Source organism: Zosterops lateralis (assembly GCF_965231275.1).
Source record: "Zosterops lateralis genome assembly, chromosome: 2".
NCBI lineage: Eukaryota > Metazoa > Chordata > Aves > Passeriformes > Zosteropidae > Zosterops > Zosterops lateralis.
Window position 1 is genome coordinate 17,459,887 of NC_139763.1, and position 21,918 is coordinate 17,481,804.

Genomic DNA, 21,918 nt, shown 5'->3' on the forward strand with positions numbered 1-21,918 from the left:
AACCCTTTAAACATATCTTTTACTACATTCTGGACCTTTACTTTTTCATTCATATATATGAAAACATATATAGGGAGAATGCTGACTTTTTTACTGGCCATTAGACATCCTTATGTAGATAAATTTACTGGAAAAAATTGGTAATTGATAATCTTTAGTATACTGAGTGGCAAATCAATGAACAAAACCAGAGTGCTGTTCTTTAAAACAGAAGAGTGACCTGCTGTCACCATTTTCCCCAAACGGTATTAGATCTGTACACAGTCTTCCATGACAGTGATTTGTGTTGTGGGGAGGAAACGCACATGCATCCTTTTATGGAAAAATATTTTCTTTTAAAAAATGAGGCAGATGTGCAACACAGTTGTGGAAAATTTATAGTTTAAGCTATTTAAAGCTGCTATGCAGCTTCCTGTACCACATAAGTCCAGTAGTTCTAAGAAAATACAGATATGGTAGAAAAAGTAAGAAAATTTTCACCACAAAACCAAATAGTTACCACCAACAGAGAAAGTTATACACAAAATATATCTCTCAATACAGTGTTTACACTTCATTTTAGTCTACAGATTCAGTGCCAGGAACAGGACTTGTTGAGACAGTCTTTTCTGAGCTATTTCCCGCACGCGATTCCACATCGGGTTGGATTCCTGGTTCCGTGTCAATGGGAGTTCCCAGCTCCTCGTGGGAATTGAGTGTGCAGGACTGCAACACCTGCACAGCCAGATCCACATCTGCTTCTCTAAGAGAAACCTGCTCCTTGAGCACTTCCACCTTCTCATTCAGCTCGTTCCTTTCCGTCTGAAGGGCCCTGCAAAGCTTCTCCAAACGCTCCAGTTTTATTTGAAAGCCTTTGTATTCTTTATCTCTTACTGTTTTCTGAAGGACAAAGGAAATAAAAACTCTGTGATACAACCATTTTACTCCCTTAAATTAATGAAAAGAATCACCACTATTTAATCCTGAATATTAAGTCTTAATTAATCCAATAGGCCAAATTCCAGTTGAACTAGAGCCAATTTCCTCAGAATACTTCACTTAGCCACGAGCTGGAGTGGCAATGGATGCCTTTCAAAACAAGCAATGAGGACTACATAACCACTTAATACTGACTGTAAGTAAGGGCTGGGCCTCAGCCAGGACCGTAATACGAAATCCCGTAGCACGGTCAACTACAACCCAAATAATGGTAGCTGTAGGGAGGAGAAGGGCATAGAACTAAGAAATCAACAATCCATCAGCAGAATCCAGGCCAGAGTGTATCATACTCACGGCTCTCCTCACTAGCTCCTTGTAAAAAGGGAGGGAATGATAAAGAACACTATAGCAAATCCTTCTCAACCAAGCAGAGTTTGCCAAGGCCAGACCTGACATATCTGAACCAGGCCCTGGACAGTGCAGACACAGCTGCACTGTACAGCTCCTGCCACACTACAAGTAAGTAATGACATTTTGTGACCTCAAAAGCAGCAGCAATGCAAAAAAGCAATCGATCTCTCACACAGGGGTTACTTCCTTCAGGTCAGTCTTGTGCACTTCAAACAGAGTTCTATCACAGCACTCCTTGAACTTTGCTCACCATATTGAAATATGGTCAATTCCTTCAGCTTGTATGGTTTCATACACATTATCCAACCAATTAAACAGTAAGCAAAGATGAGGCTCAATTTTTTTTTGTGCCATCAGCTTAGATTTACATAGCAGCCTTTCATTTTCCATGCCTGAGGAAGACAGTAACTTACATAACAGGAAACATAATGCAGACAATCCAAGAAGAAGCTACAGTTCATTACTTCCAGTTCTCTAAAACTGAAAAATTTTATGAAGCTCTCTAGGACTAAGGCTCTAGCTGAATTACACTGCTGCTCAAAAGATGATTACCTCTTCAGCCATTTGCAGAAGAGCCTTGTTGTTGTTTTCCCATTTTGTACGCCACACAATGGTTTCCTTTTCCAGTTTCTTAATCTTCTTTGTCATCTACAAAAGATAAATGAAAGATTAAATTTTGTGGCTTGTGTTGCAACATAGGTGGTTTTACATGAGTAATTAGACTTCTTAGCATTACTTTCCATGTCCAGTTTGAACAAGTTATTTTGGAAAAGTGCTTCTGCACAGAATCAACCCCACAAATACAGGTTCTGTACTCAAAGAGAACAATATAGAGTCTAAAATGAAACAGACTATCAACTTTCAAGTAATAAAAACCTCCATGAAAAGAAGTTTTAAAACATAAGCACAACCAAAGAGAATGAGAACCAGTATTTAGTAAAACACTGAAATTAAAATGTAGGTATTACCAAAGTATGTAAAAATATAGAAAAATTACATTTCTATAATTCGTATACGCTATCTTATGATCCACATTAAACTGCCAAAATACTCTTTATGTTTTCAGAAGGCAAATGCTTATAAAATCTAAAACGCAACCCACTAACAGCATGCATTTCTGTATTACTTTTAATGAAACTAGGTAATCCTATAAATACCTTCTCCATTTCTTGCCTGAAAGTTGTAAAGAGCTCATTACTTTTTGCCATGGTGGTCTGGAATTCTTCAAACTTATCCATGTAAAGAGAAAGCTATTGGAAAAGAGGTAGGGAAATTATTCTGAACAGTGTATACAAGGATAAAAATATGTAGGTACATAGCAACATGAAACTAGAAATAGTAAATCATGAAATTCCTTATTTTTTTAAACTATACTACGATTTCCATTTGAGGAACACAGAGACCTTGTCTGAAAACATGCTATTCAAATTATATGTGAAGTAGAGTTCTGTGTTTATAAAACAGCAATATATCCTAAAGTAAAAAGAATATTATGATTAATAAAATGCTGGACATCACAGTTCATCACTACCTCATTTTTACTTCCCCACTGAAAAAAAAATTCCGTGGACATACATGTATACAGGAAATTCAGCACCTGGTTGGTGAAATTAAAACTTGGGAATTACCTACCTTTCCACCTTAACCAGCCAAAGCTAATAACCAAGGCTGGTACAAAATAAACAGGAATGATTTCAGAAATCAAAACACACATTCACAACCAATGTAATCTGCCCAGTGAACAAAAATCATGGAAATTGAATACTGAAAAGAAATTCACATAACAGTGAAAAGCATTACACTTTAAAAAGTCAAGGGCATTAACATTCAATGACAGAAAATTTTCTTGCTCGGCACCACAAGGTAAATCACCAAGAAAAAAAATCATAGACTAAGCATGTTTAAAATCTGTCTGGAAGTATCTGGATATTCCTGTGTTCAAGTCCAATAGAGATGTGTGTGATTGCATCTAACAGACACTTGAAACCTAACTCCTGGAAGGCCTAGAAAAGAACTGGCTACAGTGTGTGTGAAAAAAGGGCATGGAATAGCTTTCAAAGACACTGTCATGGTTTAAGCCCAGCTGGCAACTAAGCACCACACAGCTGCTCACTCTCATCCCACACCCCAGTGTGATGGGAAGGAGAATCAAAACTGTAGGTTGAGGTAAGAACAGTTTAGTAATTGAAACAAAGTAAAAAACAGTAACAATAGGCGATGATGATAATAATAGAAAAGAAAAAACAAGTGATGCACAACACAGTTGCTCACCACCTACTGCCCAATGCCAGATCCCATTCCCAAGCCTACAACAGCTCCCTTTCCAGGTTTACTCCTCCAGTTTATCTACTGGGCATGATGTTCTCTGGTCTAGAACATCCCTTTGGCCTCTTGGCCAGGGTCACCTGTCCCAGCTGTGCTCCCAGTTTTTTAGCTTTTTTTTGTACCTCCTCATTAGCAGAGCATGAGACATAGAACAGCCCTTGACTTAAAGTAATCACAATTCAGCAACAGCCAAAACATCTGTGTGTGATATCAATGTTATTCTTACAGTGAATCTGAAACAAGAATAGAGAGATTTACTCTACTCTAGCTGAAACCAGGACAGAACTTTTATACAAAATCTCAAATGAAGCAGTAACAGACACACAGTGAAGAGAACAACTACTGCTTCCCACTGCTCTGGTACAGGCAAAAACTACCATTTCCCTGTGCCTCGTGCTGAGCTCACATGCAGTCAGTGACTGAAGGTGATCCAGAACCAAAACACAAAAACTGGAGGCCATCTCTTCTCTCTCAGAGGGGATTTTGCTGTAACATTTACATTACAACAAGAAAATAAATTGAAGACAGCAGGGTCTGTGGAGAGAGATAGTCAGGTTACTAAATCTGAGTAACTACAGAGATAAAAGAGACCTTGCTTGCTCCTAATCCTCCACAACAGGTGGTGATGGAAACAGTAAGAAACAGATTTTAAAACCTGCCTGAGTAAAAATCCCCACACAATTCCTTACAGTCACAAGAGAATGATATTTTCAGAGAAGCCATGCTTTCCTAAGCTTTTCTTCTTAAGCTTTGCTATATTCTAGTCTTCATAGTATTAACACTATTAATTTAGAAGAGCACTAACTCCAGAAATTCAATGTTGAGCACCTTCCAGGAACAGTACTCTCCAGATGTATTAAACAGCAAGCACAAAACATGAATTCTTTACAATTTATGTTTCATGCTTCACTATGGAAGAGTTACCTACTGGAAATTAATTTTAAAAAATACAAAGTACTCTTCACAAGCATCTGATGAATATTAAGTTTTTTCACATGTTGCCTCATGCTTACTACAGTCACAAATCTCTTGATATTTTCTTTTTTGAACTGTTACTGAAGATCCCGCAATTAAAAAAAGATACCTGCTGCTTCAGCTGAGCTTCCTGTTGCTTCATCTGTTCACATTTGTGTCTGGATTCTGTAGCTTCTTTTAGCAGCTAAAAAAATGCAAAAAGTCATATAATGAAAAAAAAGTACTCCAAGAAATGGCTTAAGTCAATCTATGATTAAAAATGAACAAACATTAATATCACCTAAGGGCTATTCAACCATGTTTTCTCACACAGACTTTTTTTATTACTACACTGTATTTTCATATATACAATTTAAAGCATGTGATGGCATGCAGAGTTTTATTGAGACATTTCTCTAACTGGAAACGTGAGTCAATGTTTCTATTTCTCTAGCAAGTTTGAACTGCTAAATTATGAATAGTTAATCAGCAAACTATATGTTATTTATAACTGGATTTTAGCCTAATTTATCTTCCACTTTTATTTCTCCAGTCACCATATTTTCTTTGCAGACTAGTTCAAACCAATTTTACTTTACATCATTTTGTAGGTTCATGTTTGAAAATACTTTCACCTGCCTACAACTCAGAAATTAAGTTAAAAAAAAAAAAAAGAAGAATCCAACACTGGATGATCATTTTAAGATTATACAGGAAAACCAAGGTCTTTTGTCTAGAAGTTATAGTTTCATTGGAAGAAAACTTCTCAGAAGAGTTCAAGTACATTGCTGATTAACAACATACAAAGAAAACATCACAAGTAATTTGGGGGGCAAATAGTGCAGAAAAACATGTGCTTTATTCTGTATTTGTTATTTCTTATGGCATAAAAACAGAGCTTACAATTCTTGGCCATAGAAAGTAACTTTGGTGTTTCACAGCATGTTCTCCAGTCTAAGAGAAATTTAAATGATATTCAGCTTATTTGTTGAGAAAATGCAAACAAGTAACATTACTTGCCTGTGAGCATGAACATTAGTATTTTAGGTGTCATACACAAAACTTAAATCTCAGTCTCCTTGAAATCTACCCTAACTTTCAAACTATGGTCTTCACAATTCGCTGTATTTGCTTTAAATCAGGCAAAATCTGGTTTGGTGGGTTTTATTGCTTTTAACATAGACAGAATTCACTTACAAACTCCCGTTCTCGCTGATGTTTTTCCTCTGCTTCTTTAATAAGTTGGGTAGTTTGCTGAAGTTTGGCATCCACAAGTTGCTGCTGCAGTTCCTTATGTTTGAACACTTGATCAATATGCTACAGGAAAAAAGAAAATCATAGTAGTCAAATATAGGCAGTCTGCTGGTCAATGCAGGCAGGAGTAGTGTTTGGGGAGATGCACATTGTTTAAAAGTTTCATGCAAAAGAGAAAATGGTAAAAGACTGTTTTACATGCCTTTTTTCCCCCTTTAAATCCATATGCTGTAATTACTCTTTTTGTCTTCCATGGAAGCCAGCTGCCTGTTTCATTAAGTTGGTACAATACCATCAGTCACTTCACACCACACATTTCTGAGCTCCTGTAATAAGCAGTCTACATCCTTGCTTCTAAAGTTGGTTTATCTACCTCTAATCCTCATTGTGTTACTCATAAAAGCTCTAGTCTTCATAATTTAAAAAAAGCTCAAAATGAGCAAAGTTTGCAACAACAGTTTATTTAGCTCATGAAATCCCACAAATCATTGCGTTTTGCAGTCTTACTTCCATCCATAAATTAGCACAAGGTAACTTCCTATCTTTTCTCCATATAGTCTCAAGGGAGATACAAATATTCCATGACTGCAAAAGGTAGGGAATTACCTTACAGAGAGCTTTCTAACTAACTGATCCAGATTAAAAACAAAACAAATAAACAACCTTCCAGAAACAGTTGAGAAATTATACTCCAAACCTCTTGTGCCAACTAACAACCAGCCAACTAATCTTAGCTGTAGAACTCCATGCAGCTCAGTTCTTTGTTAGACAAGAAGGATTGGCTGTTTTCCATCACTGTAGCTTAGAACAGCTAGCTCACATCCTGGTGCCAATTAAAGACAGCTCAGTAGCCCTAAAGTAGAGACATTTCCGTGACATTGGGTTGAATATGTTCTTAAATCACGATGGCTTACTTCGCTTCTGTGCCAACACGAGCAGCTATGTACACAAAGGAGTTTCCTCAAAAGACCCCAACCCCAATAAAATGGAAGTAAGACAGAATGACTCTTATACCCCTCCCATTACAATGTGGAATTGTAATTCTGAAGAACTTCAACTATTAATACATGTTTATGTTGGAAGTAACCTTTGGAGGCCATGAAATCCACTCAAACTAGGGCCAACTTCAAAGTGTGATCAGAGTACTCACACCTTGCCCAGCTGTGCTCTGAATACATCTGAAGGCAGAGGTTTGACAATCTCTGGACAACTTATTTCTGTTTGATTACTTTCATTGTGAAAGCCTTTCTCCAATGCATCTTGAACTTAGATATTCAAAACCAGTCAGGAAGGGCAGATAGTGAGCCAAACAGCTACTAAATTTCTCTCAGTAGTGAAGCAAAAAGAATAATTAAAAAAAATATATAAATATAAATATATATAAATATAAATATAAATATATATATATATATATATATATATATATATAAAATGGCTGTAAAACATAAGGGGTTTTCCTCCCTTTTCAAAAATTATCTGATCCTTACAGTCAAGGAACTAATATAATCCCATTACAAGTGTATTGTAAGCACCTCTTCTCGCAGTGCATACTGTTCAATGAGTTTCTTCAGTTTTTCTCCCAGTTCAATATTTTCCTGACGGAGCTTGGCATTATGTATATCATGCTGTTCCAGTTGAGCCTGAATTTCATTCAGTGTGATCTGGAAGTGTGCAGTTGCTTCTTTCCGTCTTTCTTCCTCTTCACGTGCTTGTTGCATGTTTTCTTCCTTTTAAGAATAAATATTCATAAAATATTTAAAGATAAAATATTAAAAGTATTCAGGTCAAACAATGCACTTTCTGAGTCAGAAACAATGACACTAGTTAATTTTAGTACAGTTTCAATTTCTAGAATGCTAGAACTAACATAAGCCACAATCAGAATTATACCACGCTGACAATCCATGTGAATTGCGTGGAAAAAAGAATGTAGAAATTGCAAAACTTTTAGAAATTTTTGTCTTTACCAGTACAAGCATTACTCAAAGACTGGTACTAAGACACTACATAACCACGTTTGGGAGTGTCAGCATCATCCAGATGTAAAAACCACCATTGATACTATAATGCAATTTTCTACAGCAATCACAAATTCTGATCTTGGCTCTCTTCTATTTCTCTCCCATCCATTATATTCTGACAGAATGAAGCTTTTTGGTTACCCTGTCACTTCATGCTGCTATTAATTCACTTGTGCTATTTTTTCCAGCAGTTATCAGCACTGCTCCCAGAAACAAATATGACAAGATCAAATACTGCAAGTAATATGAATTGGTTTGAGGGGGGAAAGGGGGAATCAAGCAAGTTAACTATCCTGGTATTCTTTACCTTAAAATCAGCTACACTTACACTACATGCCACTCATTTACACATACATGGGCAAAGTGGCAAGGAAAAAAGCAGCAGTCCTGATTTTAAGAGTGATCTGTAAGATTTCCATCCCAAGCAGCACTATAATTTGTGTAAATAAACTAACCTTCAAAGTTTTGTTATGACGCTGAAGCTCCCGACAGAGAGATTCCAGTTTGCTACGTGCCAAAATGGCCTTGCTATGCTCACTCTGCAAGTGGACTTTCTCCTTCACAACTTGTGCTTGCTTCTTCTGCAGGATCTTCATTTGCTTTTGAACATTCCGGCTCTCCTCCAACTATAGTTGGAGAGTAAATTTGTTAAATAAACATAGGTGAAACCATCTTTATGCACTGAAGAAACTTTTGAACATTTTGGATGAAAAGAAGGAAGTAAAATTTCATTAAAATATTGAGCTGATCTTAAAGAGAAACTGCCATCATCCATCCAGACAACTCTAAATGTATAAAGACAGAAAATGAAAATATACAAATTCCAACTTAATGTTTGCCTTCGAGGAAAAGGCAGCATGTACCAGTTTTTGACTATGAGCTATCATCTCAGTCTGCTCTCATCTACAGAGCTAAGAGTAGCCCTCTGAAAGGAAGATGTGGCAGATTCAATTAAAAGCCAACTGAAACTGACTTTTCAACAAGTCACAACTTTTCCCACTCTTATCTTGAAAGTACAGGCAACTGTTTATCCAACAGGTCTTGTTTTTCCTATCAAAAAGAAAAACCACAGAACAGTATAGAGCTCCTTGCCAGCAGGAGCTCCTACCAAGGGAAGCAGTAATTGATACAAGTTTGTAAAAATGCTGCAGTATTCCAGAAAAGAACAGACAAAACTAGCAGCCCTGACAAATCAAGAGAGTTATTATTACAACTACATAGTCCAGACTTTAAGAGATCTGCAATCTCAATCATCTGAAGCAAATGTTTTGCTCCATTCCTTTTAGGCTGTTTACATGGTAGATGACACAGTTAAACTCTGTATACATATTTAAAAATCTATTCTATGAATATCCAATGAAGAAAATTTTCTTGCACTAATATCTCACAGAGTATGTTCCACTACACATCATTTTTGGGCTCCCTGAGAAACCATATTATTTAGAGGCTGTCTCTTTGAAAAGAAGGCAACAATGTTAAGTGTTACACTGCTCCTTATTAGATAGTGCCTCAGCCTTGGGACACCACAGGAAAAGACGGCTGGCAATGAGGAACATCACCATGACAGAAGAATAATACAATGCTGGTTTTCTGAAAGAGCTCAAAATAATGCTGAAGAACAAAAGAAAAAATAAAGTTAAGGACCTCCATGACAACAGTAAATTAAATGTGTATTTAATGTAGTTTAGGGAAACCAAATATTAAGGGAGTATTTTCACATTCGATAGAAAAAGCCTTTTTCTTGCATGGCCAGAAACCACCACTTCAAGTGGTTGTGCTGTCTGCACACCTCTGAAACTTCAGGCCTGTAAAAGTGTGCCAGTGTGAGATGTATCATCAAGGATGTAAACCTTCCTGCATCACAGGCTGATCTCCTGATAGATTCCAAATTACGGAAAAAAAAATTGTGGAAGATCTTTTGCCAGGAGAGAGGCATTCCTACCTTCATTGTACAGTCCTTTTCATGAGACACCACTGAAAAACCTGACAGTGAGCTTTAAAGATGATGAATCTTTAAAAAAAGAAAAAAAGCATTGTAGGTGCACTGTCATAAACAGTTCAAACCTCTGCTGGCATTAAAACTGACACCTATGCCAGTGGTTTTCCACCACTATCTTGAAGGAAAGAATGCATCTTGAAAGGAACACAATCAGATCCAACCTAAACATTCTAACTGGAACAGGGACATCCTCAAACTCATTTAACTGCAACAGAGCTATTTTTACACCCAGACAAGCTCCCACCCAGCTCCTCAGCCATTCTGAGCATCATGGGAAAGGCAAGTGGTTTTGTAGGATGGCGACTGCCTACAATCTATTGATCTCCTCCCAGGAGGGCAAAAACCTGAAGGAGGACACATCTCTTCTGACTACCAAGCTTCTTGAAGGAGATCACAATTTATCTGGTCTAGCTGCTCCCTAATTGTTTTGAGATCTTTCCATCAATAATAAAACTCAAAGTGAAATAGGGCAGACTCTTTTCTTTCTGCAGAACTGAGGGACTCATACTGGCCTAGCTCCTGATGCAAGCTCTCATCACCACTGTGAGGTGACATAGGAGCTGTCTGCTTAAACAGAAAAGGCACAAGCAATTGCTTGTGAGGAACAACTAACTGACTGCATTTTTCTCTCACAATATTGAAGCTCATTTTTAGGTGGGTTCTCCATCCTTGAGTAACAATTCAGAACTATTATTGTTTCTCATTTAAATGAAAGTGACTTCTTAGAGATGCTGCTGGTTTTAAAGGAAATGCACTCGCATGAACCAAGAGCACATGAGAACAAGAAAAAGCAAAAATGCAACAGACCTCCATGGAGGACTCAGGATTTCCATAACAGAACTAATCTCAGTCTGTTCTTAAGTAATAATACTGCCTCGGTGAATAAAGACCACCTGCTAGATCATCCTCAAAGTTTTGGAGACAGTATGATTCTCAAAGGAAAAAAAATTATTTCAGAAGAGTTGTCATGTTGTGCAGCCATTATGTCATTTTCAGAAATATTTGCATATGATACACTTGACAGCTATGGAGAGAAAACTTATGCTTTTGTAATTTCTTTAGTTTGCATTCATTTTATAACTATAAATACGGTGGAAAAACATATACACACAAGATTGCCAGTCTTTCTATTCCTGTCTATTCCTGTCTATCCCCGTCTGAAGAGAAACGAGTCAAGCGTTGTTAGCTCCAAGTACATTCTGAAAAGTAAACTTATGAACCCTCTCCTCTAACCCTTCAATTTTGTGATCAATTATTTTAGAGAATAAATTACCATTTAACCCACTTGAGGTGGGCCCACTTGAGGTGGGAGTGCACTTTACGAACTGCTTCTTTTTGGTTTGTTACTGAAGAAATGCAACCCTTTCTTTCTGTTCCTTTACATGATCAGAGGGCACAAAGCAAAATTAAACCTAGATCTTTCCAACATCCCACATTTCCCAAAAATTACTAAAGAGTTAAATATAACTGAACATTCACCCCCCCAATTCACTGTATGATAGTATGCTCTCTTTATCCTGCAATGATAAAACACTAGCATAAACACATTATCAAGAACTAGGAAAATTATTACTCCCAAAAGAACTCTTAACTTTTCTGTTAATCCTAGTATTATGCTTCAACACCAAGTTATCAAAACCTGTTTTTTCTTTGGATATGGGCAGTCATGTAGAAGTGAAATGACTACAAGAAAGTTTGGCTGAAGCAATACTCAGTCAGCCTGAATGTCTTTTTTACCAACACTGTAAAACAGTAAAAATCATGAACTGTCCTTCATTAATTGCTCTTGCATTCCATAGTCAATATTAACACATGAATAACTTCTGCTATCTTTACAAAGTACTTACCAGATCAGCATACTTCTTGCACAAAGCTGCCAGCTTTTCTTCTGGAGTAGAAAGTGTGTTCAAAGCTTGCATTAATAATAACACTTCTTTTCCTATGAAATAGATGATAGACAATGATATTGAGGAAGAAAAACCATATACCAGAAAAGCAGCCTGTCTTTAGACGTAAAATATAGATCCATGAGAAATTAGACTGATTTATGTTGTTCCCTGGTTTGACAGCTGCATAATCCTAATAGATGATAAATGGGAAGTCATCACAAGATGTCATAACCAAGAAGAAATTTGTCTAGCCCTATGTGCCACTTGACAACTAGGATAGCAAAAATTACTTTAATATAAAAAACACAAAAATATTTTTGTTTTATAATTGCACAGATAAAAAGAAAAATCTGAAAAAATGATATTTAGAAGGTTAAATATTGGCAGATATGTTCTTAATAAGCATTTTGAATTTAATTATCAGATGTGCTTTGGCAGCATTGAACACCGTCATCCCAGATTTAAACCAGAAAGTTAAAAAAGTTGATTAGCAATTACCACGTTATTATTATTAAAGTTCATGTAAAAATAGCATTGCCAGCTGAAAGAGTCTTACATATGCATTAAGAACTATCTTTCCCAAGTAGAAGTGCACACAGTTTCTCAAAATATCCTGTTATGGGTGACAAGTTTTTTGGCACGGAGTAGATTTGAGACAAAGAGCAAACTCACAGCTATTTTACAAAAATATTAAAGCCATTTAAAAATCAAAACGCCAAAGAGGACACACCCAAAGTTTTCTCTTTGTGTTTTTCACTCTCTGGATCTTGCTGGCCATCAGGTGGATCAGTACGGGCTTCTTCCCTCCCAGGAGTCTCCTCCCGGGACTCTTGGGAACAGCACGTGGGGCCCGGGTGCTTTCTGTTCTTGGTGATATACTCGGCCTCTTGCAGCGCGCCTGTGCTTTCCAGGCTGTAACAGTTGGACTGCAACGCTGTATCGGACAACTCAGTGCACTTGCTCTTCACCAGCTGATCCTGGTTATTCATTCCCATCTCCCGAGATCTAGCTGCTTCTTCCATGGCACCACCAACCACCTGCAGAATGGAAAGCAGGAAGTGGATGTAAACAGTCAAGTAAATGTGTTTAAAATTACAACTTCCACTCTTCTTTTGCATGGACAAATAAGGGTAAAATGCAAAAAAAGAAACCCTGATAAGAAGTCTAATGAAATATACATAAATACATTGCTTTGATGACACAGAGCAAGAGCTTGAAATAATTCAACAGCCAAATACAACTGTGAGCTCTTAACTGGAGAAGACTGGTTGTTATAATAAGAATGATAAACAGGACCAGGAGCACTTTTGAAAGGGTAAAACTCAAATCAATGAAATTATCCAAAAAAGTGAATATTACCTGGCTTCAGGCTTGGACTCCTACTGCTTATGATTTTTAAGAATACATTCTTTCTGCACAATTTAACAGAACTTTCTCTAAAGATTTCCTAAAATGCTAAACGTTTAATTACTTCACCAGCAAGTTAAACATCATGAGTTATTTCATAACACTGCTGTGACACGGTGATATTTTAGAGCAGAATACCTGATGTTCTCTACATAACACTCATTAGTTTATTAGCCATCTGCAGACTTCTCTCTCAATCTCTTGAGCAACATTCTTGATTTCTAGACACATTTCAGGCTGATGAGAATTGCAAGGATGTTTGGTTGGGTGTGCTTTTGTGTTTTGTTTGTTTGGTTACCCTGCAGAGGCTGGGACTCAGGACAATATTTGAAGGTGATTGGGTGTTTTTCTGCTGTCCATTTGCAATCCCACTATACAACATGCATGAATAGTCAGAAGCATGATAAGCAGAGCTGAACTCACTGCCAAAGTAAAATTCTTGTTGATTTATTTTCAGTGAACTGAAGGTAAATTTCCTTAAAATCATAAGGAATTATAAAAACAGAGCTTATTCATACACAGTTATGCTGTTCAAGCACAAATTAATTTCAGATTACCTTACATTTTCTTATTAAAAAATGTGCTAATTCTTAAAGCCAGGGGTTTGCACTGGGTTCTATATTCTGCACAGGACTGTTTTCCTCCTCAAAAGGAATTAGCCAACATCAAAGGAATGCAGCCAAAACTAATAATATACTGTGAAATGTATTTCAACTCCAAATTTGTTCAGCATGCTTGAAAAGGTTATTTAAAAATCATTAAACAAATACATGTTTTTTTGTAATATTCACGCATAACAGCTTTGTTGTTCTCTATTCTTAAAGCAAGTCCCTTTCTTTAGACCTTATCTCAAGGCAGATTCATTCTTGAGGAGATGGAATTTGTACAGTGTCTTTCTCAAAGGACAATAAGCTTTTTAACTGCAAATAATCTCTATAGACATTAAAAAGCAACTTCTGATTTGCCAAGGAAGATTCACATTGCACAGCTCTTTACAAGTGTGAAAATGATGCACATGCTTTATGGACAAATATAAATGCACTGCAGATTTATTCTCCAACCATGTCAGACAACATACTGATAAATGCCTACAAAGGTCATGCAGTAATTGAACTGCTGGAACAAATAACCAATTACAAGGTTTTACACCTCTAAAAAGTCATCTGTAAAATGTGCATTCTTTTCCCCTTGGCTTGTCTTAAACTGTGGGTCTTCCAGGAAAGGCTCACCCCTCCAGGGTGAGCCAAATAAACACAAAAGAACAAGAAATGTGAAAACAACGCAGCTCATTTCACCTCTCTGTATGTACCAATGGCTGAAACCTGGCACAGATGTTGTTTAAAACCCAGGATTCATACAGAAGCTGAAGACACTATGTCACATTAAGCTGACAAGACAAGAAAGGTCAGATTATTCTAACACAACATAATACCAAGAGTACCTGCAGTACCAACAGAACAGCTGAAACTTGCAGGTTTTTTATTTGCATAGAACATGAGCTTCTGATTCAGATACTTGTACCCAAGTAGTCTTGCAAAACATAGAGAAAGCCTGCTTTAAACTCAAAGTTTTGGGTGTGGTGCCCAAAAGCACTAAGCATTTCCAGATTTTTTGATACCCATAGAGTTAGGAGGTGTTTTTTGAAAGCAGAGCACAAAATTGCCAGTGGCTCCAACAGGAGCTGAGAAGGGCTGACTGGCTCCAGTCACATATTGAACAGCAGCAGTGTCCAAGCTTCTCTAGGCTAGCAATAACATTTATGCAACTTGTTCTAACACAGTTTACAGCCAGATCGGTTCTTCAACCCAGTTCACTGCACAGCAATAGGCAATCCTGCCAACAGAAGTGGAAGCAGGATGACTGGAAAGAAGCCAAAGCACGAGAGCCTCTAAAAAATAAAAGTCAATCTACTCGCAGTCAGAGCACAAGGAACTAAACACACAATACCTTATTCTCACCACAGGTACGCACTTAACACTGGCTACTGAAGGACTGGAACGTCAACAAGACCATGTTTATGAGCAATCTGTGTGAGTTTGTGACTGCTTCAAACCTAGTCAACTGAAAAATTTTCACTGTTTTTTTATCTGAGAAAATTCTGTTGTTTCCAATTAAAAAAAAAAAAAAAAAAAAAAGAGCAACTACTAGCAGGGACATACATGTGACCAGTTAAGTCATGAAATGCCCTTCTCTTTTTGAGCAAACCATCATAGTAACCTAAATGTCAATTCAGAGCTGGCAATTCACATGCATATTCTAAAGCATCTGGAAGTTTCACGAAGTGAACACCACCTCATTAATTCAGCAGAGCTTTTTGTTGAAGTCAAATTAGGTGTCAATTCAATTTTTTACTGACAATAATAATTTCTAAACTCTGAGTATTCTCTATTCTTTGTCAAAAAAGCCACAAGGACTTTTAGAATTTCAGACTTATTCTCCAAAGTCTAACAGAAAAGGCAGAAATAACCTATCAGAAGAACGAACTGAAGAAAAAAGTCTGTGTACAAGTCCTGTACATCTTCAACACATTTGAAAATTATAAAGATGGTGAAAATATACAGAACTTGTCAACCTTCTTTTGGTTTTCCAGTGAACATGGAACAAATCAAACTGACAAGCAAGTATGGCCCCTGCAAAACCAAAGCTCAGTGTAACAGCAGACAGGCCTTGTAAAAATATCCAGTTTTCTTATCTTAAATAAAATTACAAATTGTTGACCACAGACTAGAATATTGTGTTAAAAAAGTGGTTCTATCAGCAACTAGAAAAATCTGACAGTATACACACACACAAAAAAAACACCCCTGAAACAAAACCCCCTTCTTCATTAAACTTTATCTGTCAAGTTGTAGCCTGTAGGTTCTAGCAAATCTGACAGTAGTGGCACGACATATTAAAATTCTAACTTACTTAACCTAAATTAGAAACTGCTTTCATTTTTAAAACCAGAAGTCTGCTATTGCCTGACAGGGGCCACAAACACAAATATCTAGATGATTTCCTGATTATGACTAACAAAGAATTTTCTACATTAGCTGTAACTTCAGATATTAAAAACATTAGCCAGAAGTCTTAACAGCCTCCTTATACTCAATGCTATTCTTAAAACACTTTAACTACAGGTAGTTTCAGATTTGGTCTGTATGAAGCTTCAGGCCAGAGTATAGGAATAATTAACAACATGTTGAGAATGTTTTGTACTAACCCATATTAATCACTGAACTTGCTCCCTCCTTACTGAGGCAATGGTGGGAACAACCCCAACTCTTACCTCTCATCTTTTCAAATATGTGCTCATCAGACTAGTGAACTTCTCAGTTTAACATTCCAGCCAGAACAGAGCACTTCCCACAGCACATTGTGTAATAGTGCTGATTCAGTACTGACTGAATAAAACCAAAACAAAACTACCCCAGCAAAGACCTTCTACTGAAATCGCCGCTACCTTTTCTAGCTGCTACCATGCTCTCTCAGCTTCCAGCCACCTTCAACCACAGGTGCCTCATGATCTGACAACCCAGTCAGACTATTACATGCCTAGAAAGATTTACAGAAAGGCAAAAAGAGTATGTTGCACAGGTAATGTGCAAATTCATAAGATCACAAATTTATCAAAACTCTCAGATATGTGTGACCTATCTAGCTGTGAAACCAGCTATTACAAGATGCTGACATTTCTGAATAAGCATCTCATCTTCAAGCTACTTAGCAGTTACAGGACAAACCACTTGAAGATGACTGTAGGAAAATTACTGGCAACACTGCTTCTGCTCGCCCTGAAGTTTTCATTCAGTCTTCTGCTCTGTTCCTTCAACTTATACCTCAATCAAAAAAGATGCACATCAAGAAAACTCTACCTTATTTCGTACCTAAAGAACGGCATACAAGACAGATACACCGTATGTGAAAATGGCTATGATCACAAGAGCCTAAGCCAGCTCTCCTTCAAACAGTACAGCTTCAGGAACATGCACTGCACATAAGGACAGAACAGACACTTGTCCTACAGAACCTGTCCTACCACCACATCAAAATGTATCACAAACCCACCTTTTTTTTTTTTTAGTACCCTGTTTACCTGTATTCCATACTCCTGTGCTTACACAATCTTCCCCTAAACTCTCTGAAAATAATTCTCTGTGCCTTTTAATAAAAAAAACCCACCATAATTAGTAGCTGCACCAGAATCCATTTTCTCCTGTATATTAGCTAATTGTCCTAAAAAACATAAGGACTAGCATTAATCTATGAAAACAACTCCTACATACCCCATAGTAGCAGTTGGACTGTGCTGTGAAGACTCTTCCACCCTTAGGCTTTGGAATTGCTAATACTTTCAAGAAATATCCTGGAAGCTTTGGAACAAACATATGTACATAAACCAGATTTCACAACTGTAAAGACAACCTAACTATGTAAGTAAGTATATAATCAATTCATCAACAGACTCCAAAAGAGATAATTTGAATATCAGCTGACTACATTTTCAAACTTACTTCACATGCAACTGGTCATAAAAGCCATATACCCCTTATCCTGACCCACAGCAGTAAAAAACAAACAAACAAACAAACAACTGTGGCAAAAAAGGTAAGTCATATTTATCACAAATGCATATGGTTCATAACAAATATTAAGCTTCCGCATCCCAGTGATTTACTTTTTCCTGCTAACACAGAACAGTTTATTTTGAAAACGTATATAATACACTTTTCTATTCAAATCTATTTTTTCGACAAACAGTTATGTTAAATAAAGTCATCATTTTTGGTAATAATTTTATTTACAACTTCTGCATGAAAACCACAATTTTAGGATGTCACAAAAATTTGGTTTGAATTTTATAGCAGGTGCATCTTCATCCACTGCTCTAGACAATTATTCAGATGCTTCTGAGCACAAGACCAGCTTATTAAGGTTATTTCTCCATGCAATACTTCTCTATACTGTGCTCACTGACCTGAATGATCACACAGTCTAATTATACCTTTCTCAAACCTAATGGCCTCTGAGGTGGTTTCCCCACTGAACGAGGATCTTAGCTGTGAGTTCTGAAAGTCATTTCAAACAAACATTTTGTCACATTCTGTCATTACTTTAAAAACTATGTTCTATGCACTCATTTATCTCCTTTCAAGACACCAGACTGAGGAACCTGCAGTATTGCTCATCACTAGTTTCAAAGCACTCACTGCAAAGTTAGAAGTTCCAACACAGCAGGATGACTATTAAGAAACAACTACTTCCTAAATTTGTATTTTACCTTCATAAAAGTCAAGACTCTTTGTTACCAGAACTCCACCATTGAGTTTCCTGGCCTTAAAATTCAAGACCTGGTCTTCAATATTGGTTCAGAAACATCCTCACATGACCCTGTTTATAGTCCTTACTTTTTCCTGTTACCCTTAACCACAATGGGTTTTTCTGCTCTTTCAGTGGCCTCATGACAAACACAACACGCCTGCTTTTAAGAAAAGCTCTTAAACTTACCTCAAACACAAATAGAAAAAACCCACAAAAACTGATCTCTTTCCTCATTTAGGTTAAGACATTAAAACAGTGATGGTGCATCTCTCACACCCCCACCCAGGCCACAGCACAATCTCAAGGCCTACTCCTTAGGCACTGGCCTTGACAAACAGCACCCAGGAATAAGCTCATCTGGTGCTTATTAGAAACACTGCCTGCTCCCAGGAAATAGAGATGTCTAACAAGCTCAGGGCTCTTAACAAACAGCATTGAAAACTTTCTTTTTTAACACGAATAACATGCCAAATGGAACAATATTTTTGTTATGAGGCTTTCAAGGGAAGTTACCAACCCAAACTGGAGACAGGATGAAAAATTATTATGAGTAAAGCCCTCTCTCCTGCGACCCTATAAACAGCGTTCTAAAGCGAGATCCCTTGAGCTTCCCTGACTGCAGCAGGCTGTGGCCAGCACCTCCCTCTGTGGGGCAGCTCCCAGACCCAGCTAACTCCCAAGTTTGCAATTCCTGGAGGACCACTGCCAAATGCTGGTGATGGAGCCTGGGCTGATACCACTCCTCAAGGCTCAACTCCTTGTCCCTTGAGAAGATGGAAAGGCACCCACTATGAGTACTTCCCTGGATCTGAGGGGAATTTTCCACAGATGTATACCTGGTACATACTCGCCAAGTCTGTGTCTGTGCATTTACTGTGAATGCTGCTCTCTGAGATTCTTAAATGCTTTATGTTTGTGAGTGAGGAGGCCTGTAAGTGACTTACTGTTGTACTGATACTAAATTCTAGGAATCTTTTGTTAAACTGGTTAACTGGGGGCATCGATTAAGTGCTGTTAAGTTCAAGTGCTTTTGTGCCTAAACTATCAGTCAAGCCTTGGGGCTAAGTTTGGCTGGGGGGATTCACTCTGAACCGGGTGACTCAACAGGAGGGTTCCCCCTATTTCTTCCCATCTTTACCCTTTCCTATCCTTACCCTTTTCCCATCCCAGCCTCCACACTGTTCATTGGGGTTGATTTTAGTTTTAGACCGACTGATTTTATTACATTTTTTTCTCGGCATGCTTTAACCACACAGTAAGTAGCAGAGTGAACCTCGCCAAGCAACTCTGTCATGCTTTTGCTTTTATATAAAATCTGCTTTTGCCAGTGATTCTTTAAACAACCTAAAAAATTCATGACAAACACCTCCTGTAATTCTAGCAAAAAATTCCCTGCAGGAACCCAAAGCTTACGCGGAAGTTTTCAGGGCATTCCCCACAGGACAAAGTGCTGCACAGCTAACGAGACCTTTTTTAATATAAGCATCTGAGACAGGTGCTAATTAAGAAAACCTTTAATAAAGCATGAATCACTTCCACCAATGGGGTTGCACTTCCTCTTTACTATAAACTTAATAGTTTTGTAGTCACCCACAGTATCATTCTGGAAAAAGCAGGGTAGACAAGTTCTGAATTCCCAACGCAAACAGGTCACAAGGAACCTAAAAATAATATCAAGGCAGGGGGAGGGAAATCTACAAGAGCACGCTGAACAATTTTTAAGTCACAAAAAAAGTTCAAAGTAGAATTTGCTTAACATTGCCTGCCATATTTCACCTTTTTAAAATAATTAAATTCCTTTTGACTGTATTTGAAATAATATGGAATGCAGGGTTTGGTGTTTTGTTTTTTTTTCCATCATGATCATCTGCTTTCATAATAGACACTGAAGTTACTTACAAGTTATTTCTTCATAAAAAACTAAAAACACCCCACACTGCAGAGGACGTTTTTCAGTGAAGAAAACTAGCTCCAGAACTTCCTAGACCTTTTAAACAGCCAAATTAAACCACCACCAAGTTATTATATCTGAGATGTTATCCTTTGTGCCACGGAAAGAAGTTACCACTAGAAAGCCACTTGAATTTATGTAAGGGCACAGGATGAGGTACTTCAGAAGCACATGAGATTAGCAAGGCAGTTCTGTCACACAGAACACCGAGCTGGCGATGTTACGTACACCAGCTGAATTACAGCATATTTTAAGTCTTTGCCATTGGGTGACCGAGCACAGGTATTTTAAGCTTTTCCTACACGTGTCTGCAAACAGAAATTATTGTAAAATCCCCGGGAACAGCCCTGTTTTCAGTGTGGTTTCGGTAGAAAATGGAAAGAGAAAAAAAACGGCCTTTTTGTGTTTTTTTTTTTTTTTTTTTTTTTTTTTTTTTTTTTTTTTTTTTTTTGTTTTGTTTTGTTTTGTTTTTTTTTTTTTTTTTTTTTTACTATTTCGGAGTTAAAGAGAGCCGCTCCCGGCTCCCCCGCGGGCAGAGGCGCCCTCCGCTCCCGCCGCGCTCCCGGCCGTGCCCGAGGCTCCGGGGGCGGCCGGCGGGACCCGGGGAGGCGGCAAATCCCGGAGCCCCGCGGCTCCCGCCCCCCGGGCCCGCCACGTGCTGCCGCCCCCGGGGCCCGCGCTGGGCAGGGACCGCCCCGGACCCTCGGGGAGCGCCGAGGGGCCGCTCCCGACCCCGCGGGGCGAGCGCGGCTCCCCGGGGGCCTCGCCGGGACCCCCCCGACACACGCCCGCGAGTGCCTGGCGGGTCCGGCCTCGGGAACGGCCCGAGATTCGGCTCCCGGGAGCGGCGGAGGCGGCGCGGGCACTGTCCGCCCCTGCCCCGTGCGCCCGGGCCGGGCGGCCGCGTGGGGACGGGGCGGGCGGGGAACGCGGCGCCGCGAGCCGGCGGGGCGGGGAAGGTGGAGCTCCCTCCCGCCGGGCCCGACCGGGCCGCTGCCTCACCTCGGAGCTGCTGCTCAGGGCCACCGCCGCCTCGTCCCCACCGCCGCCGCTGAGGCTCGGGCTCCGCTGGGTCGGTCCCGCCGCGCCGCCGCCCCCGCGCGTCGCCATGATGTGACGGCAGCATCCAAACAAGTGCCGAGCGCGGGGCACCGGAAGTGCTCCCCGGGGGCCCGCCTCCCTCCCGGCCATAGCCAATCGCCGCGCAGCTCTGCGAGTCACGCGGGTTGTCCGCGCCCTCCCAGCCGCGGGGTGTGCCGGGAATTGTAGTCCTGCCGTCGAGGAGGGGGACGCGGCATGGCCCGGGGCAGGGAGTGTCAGTGACGGCCGGTCCCCTCCCTGCCCGCGCCGCACCGCACCCCGCCTCCCTCGTCTCTGTTCCTGTCTTGGTCATGGCTTTGAAGACGGGGCCAGCTCAGCGGCGTGTCTGTGCGGGGGCGGGGCGGCCAGGGTCAGCAAAATCAAAGAGTGCGTCAGGTTAGAGGG

The 21,918-nt window shown here is 39.2% G+C and overlaps 1 protein-coding gene across 1 annotated transcript; it reads right to left on the minus strand.

The window, feature by feature from the left end:
- Positions 1-558: 558 nt before the first annotated feature.
- TXLNG (taxilin gamma) lies at positions 559-21,543 on the minus strand (the record flags this gene model as incomplete). Its single annotated transcript, XM_083885189.1, has 10 exons — positions 559-879; positions 1,882-1,977; positions 2,487-2,579; positions 4,739-4,813; positions 5,806-5,925; positions 7,395-7,589; positions 8,339-8,509; positions 11,730-11,821; positions 12,502-12,808; positions 21,436-21,543. 10 exons carry the CDS (start codon positions 21,541-21,543, stop codon positions 559-561), a joined length of 1,578 nt encoding a protein of 525 aa, XP_083741315.1.
- Between the last annotated feature and the right edge of the window lie 375 nt (positions 21,544-21,918).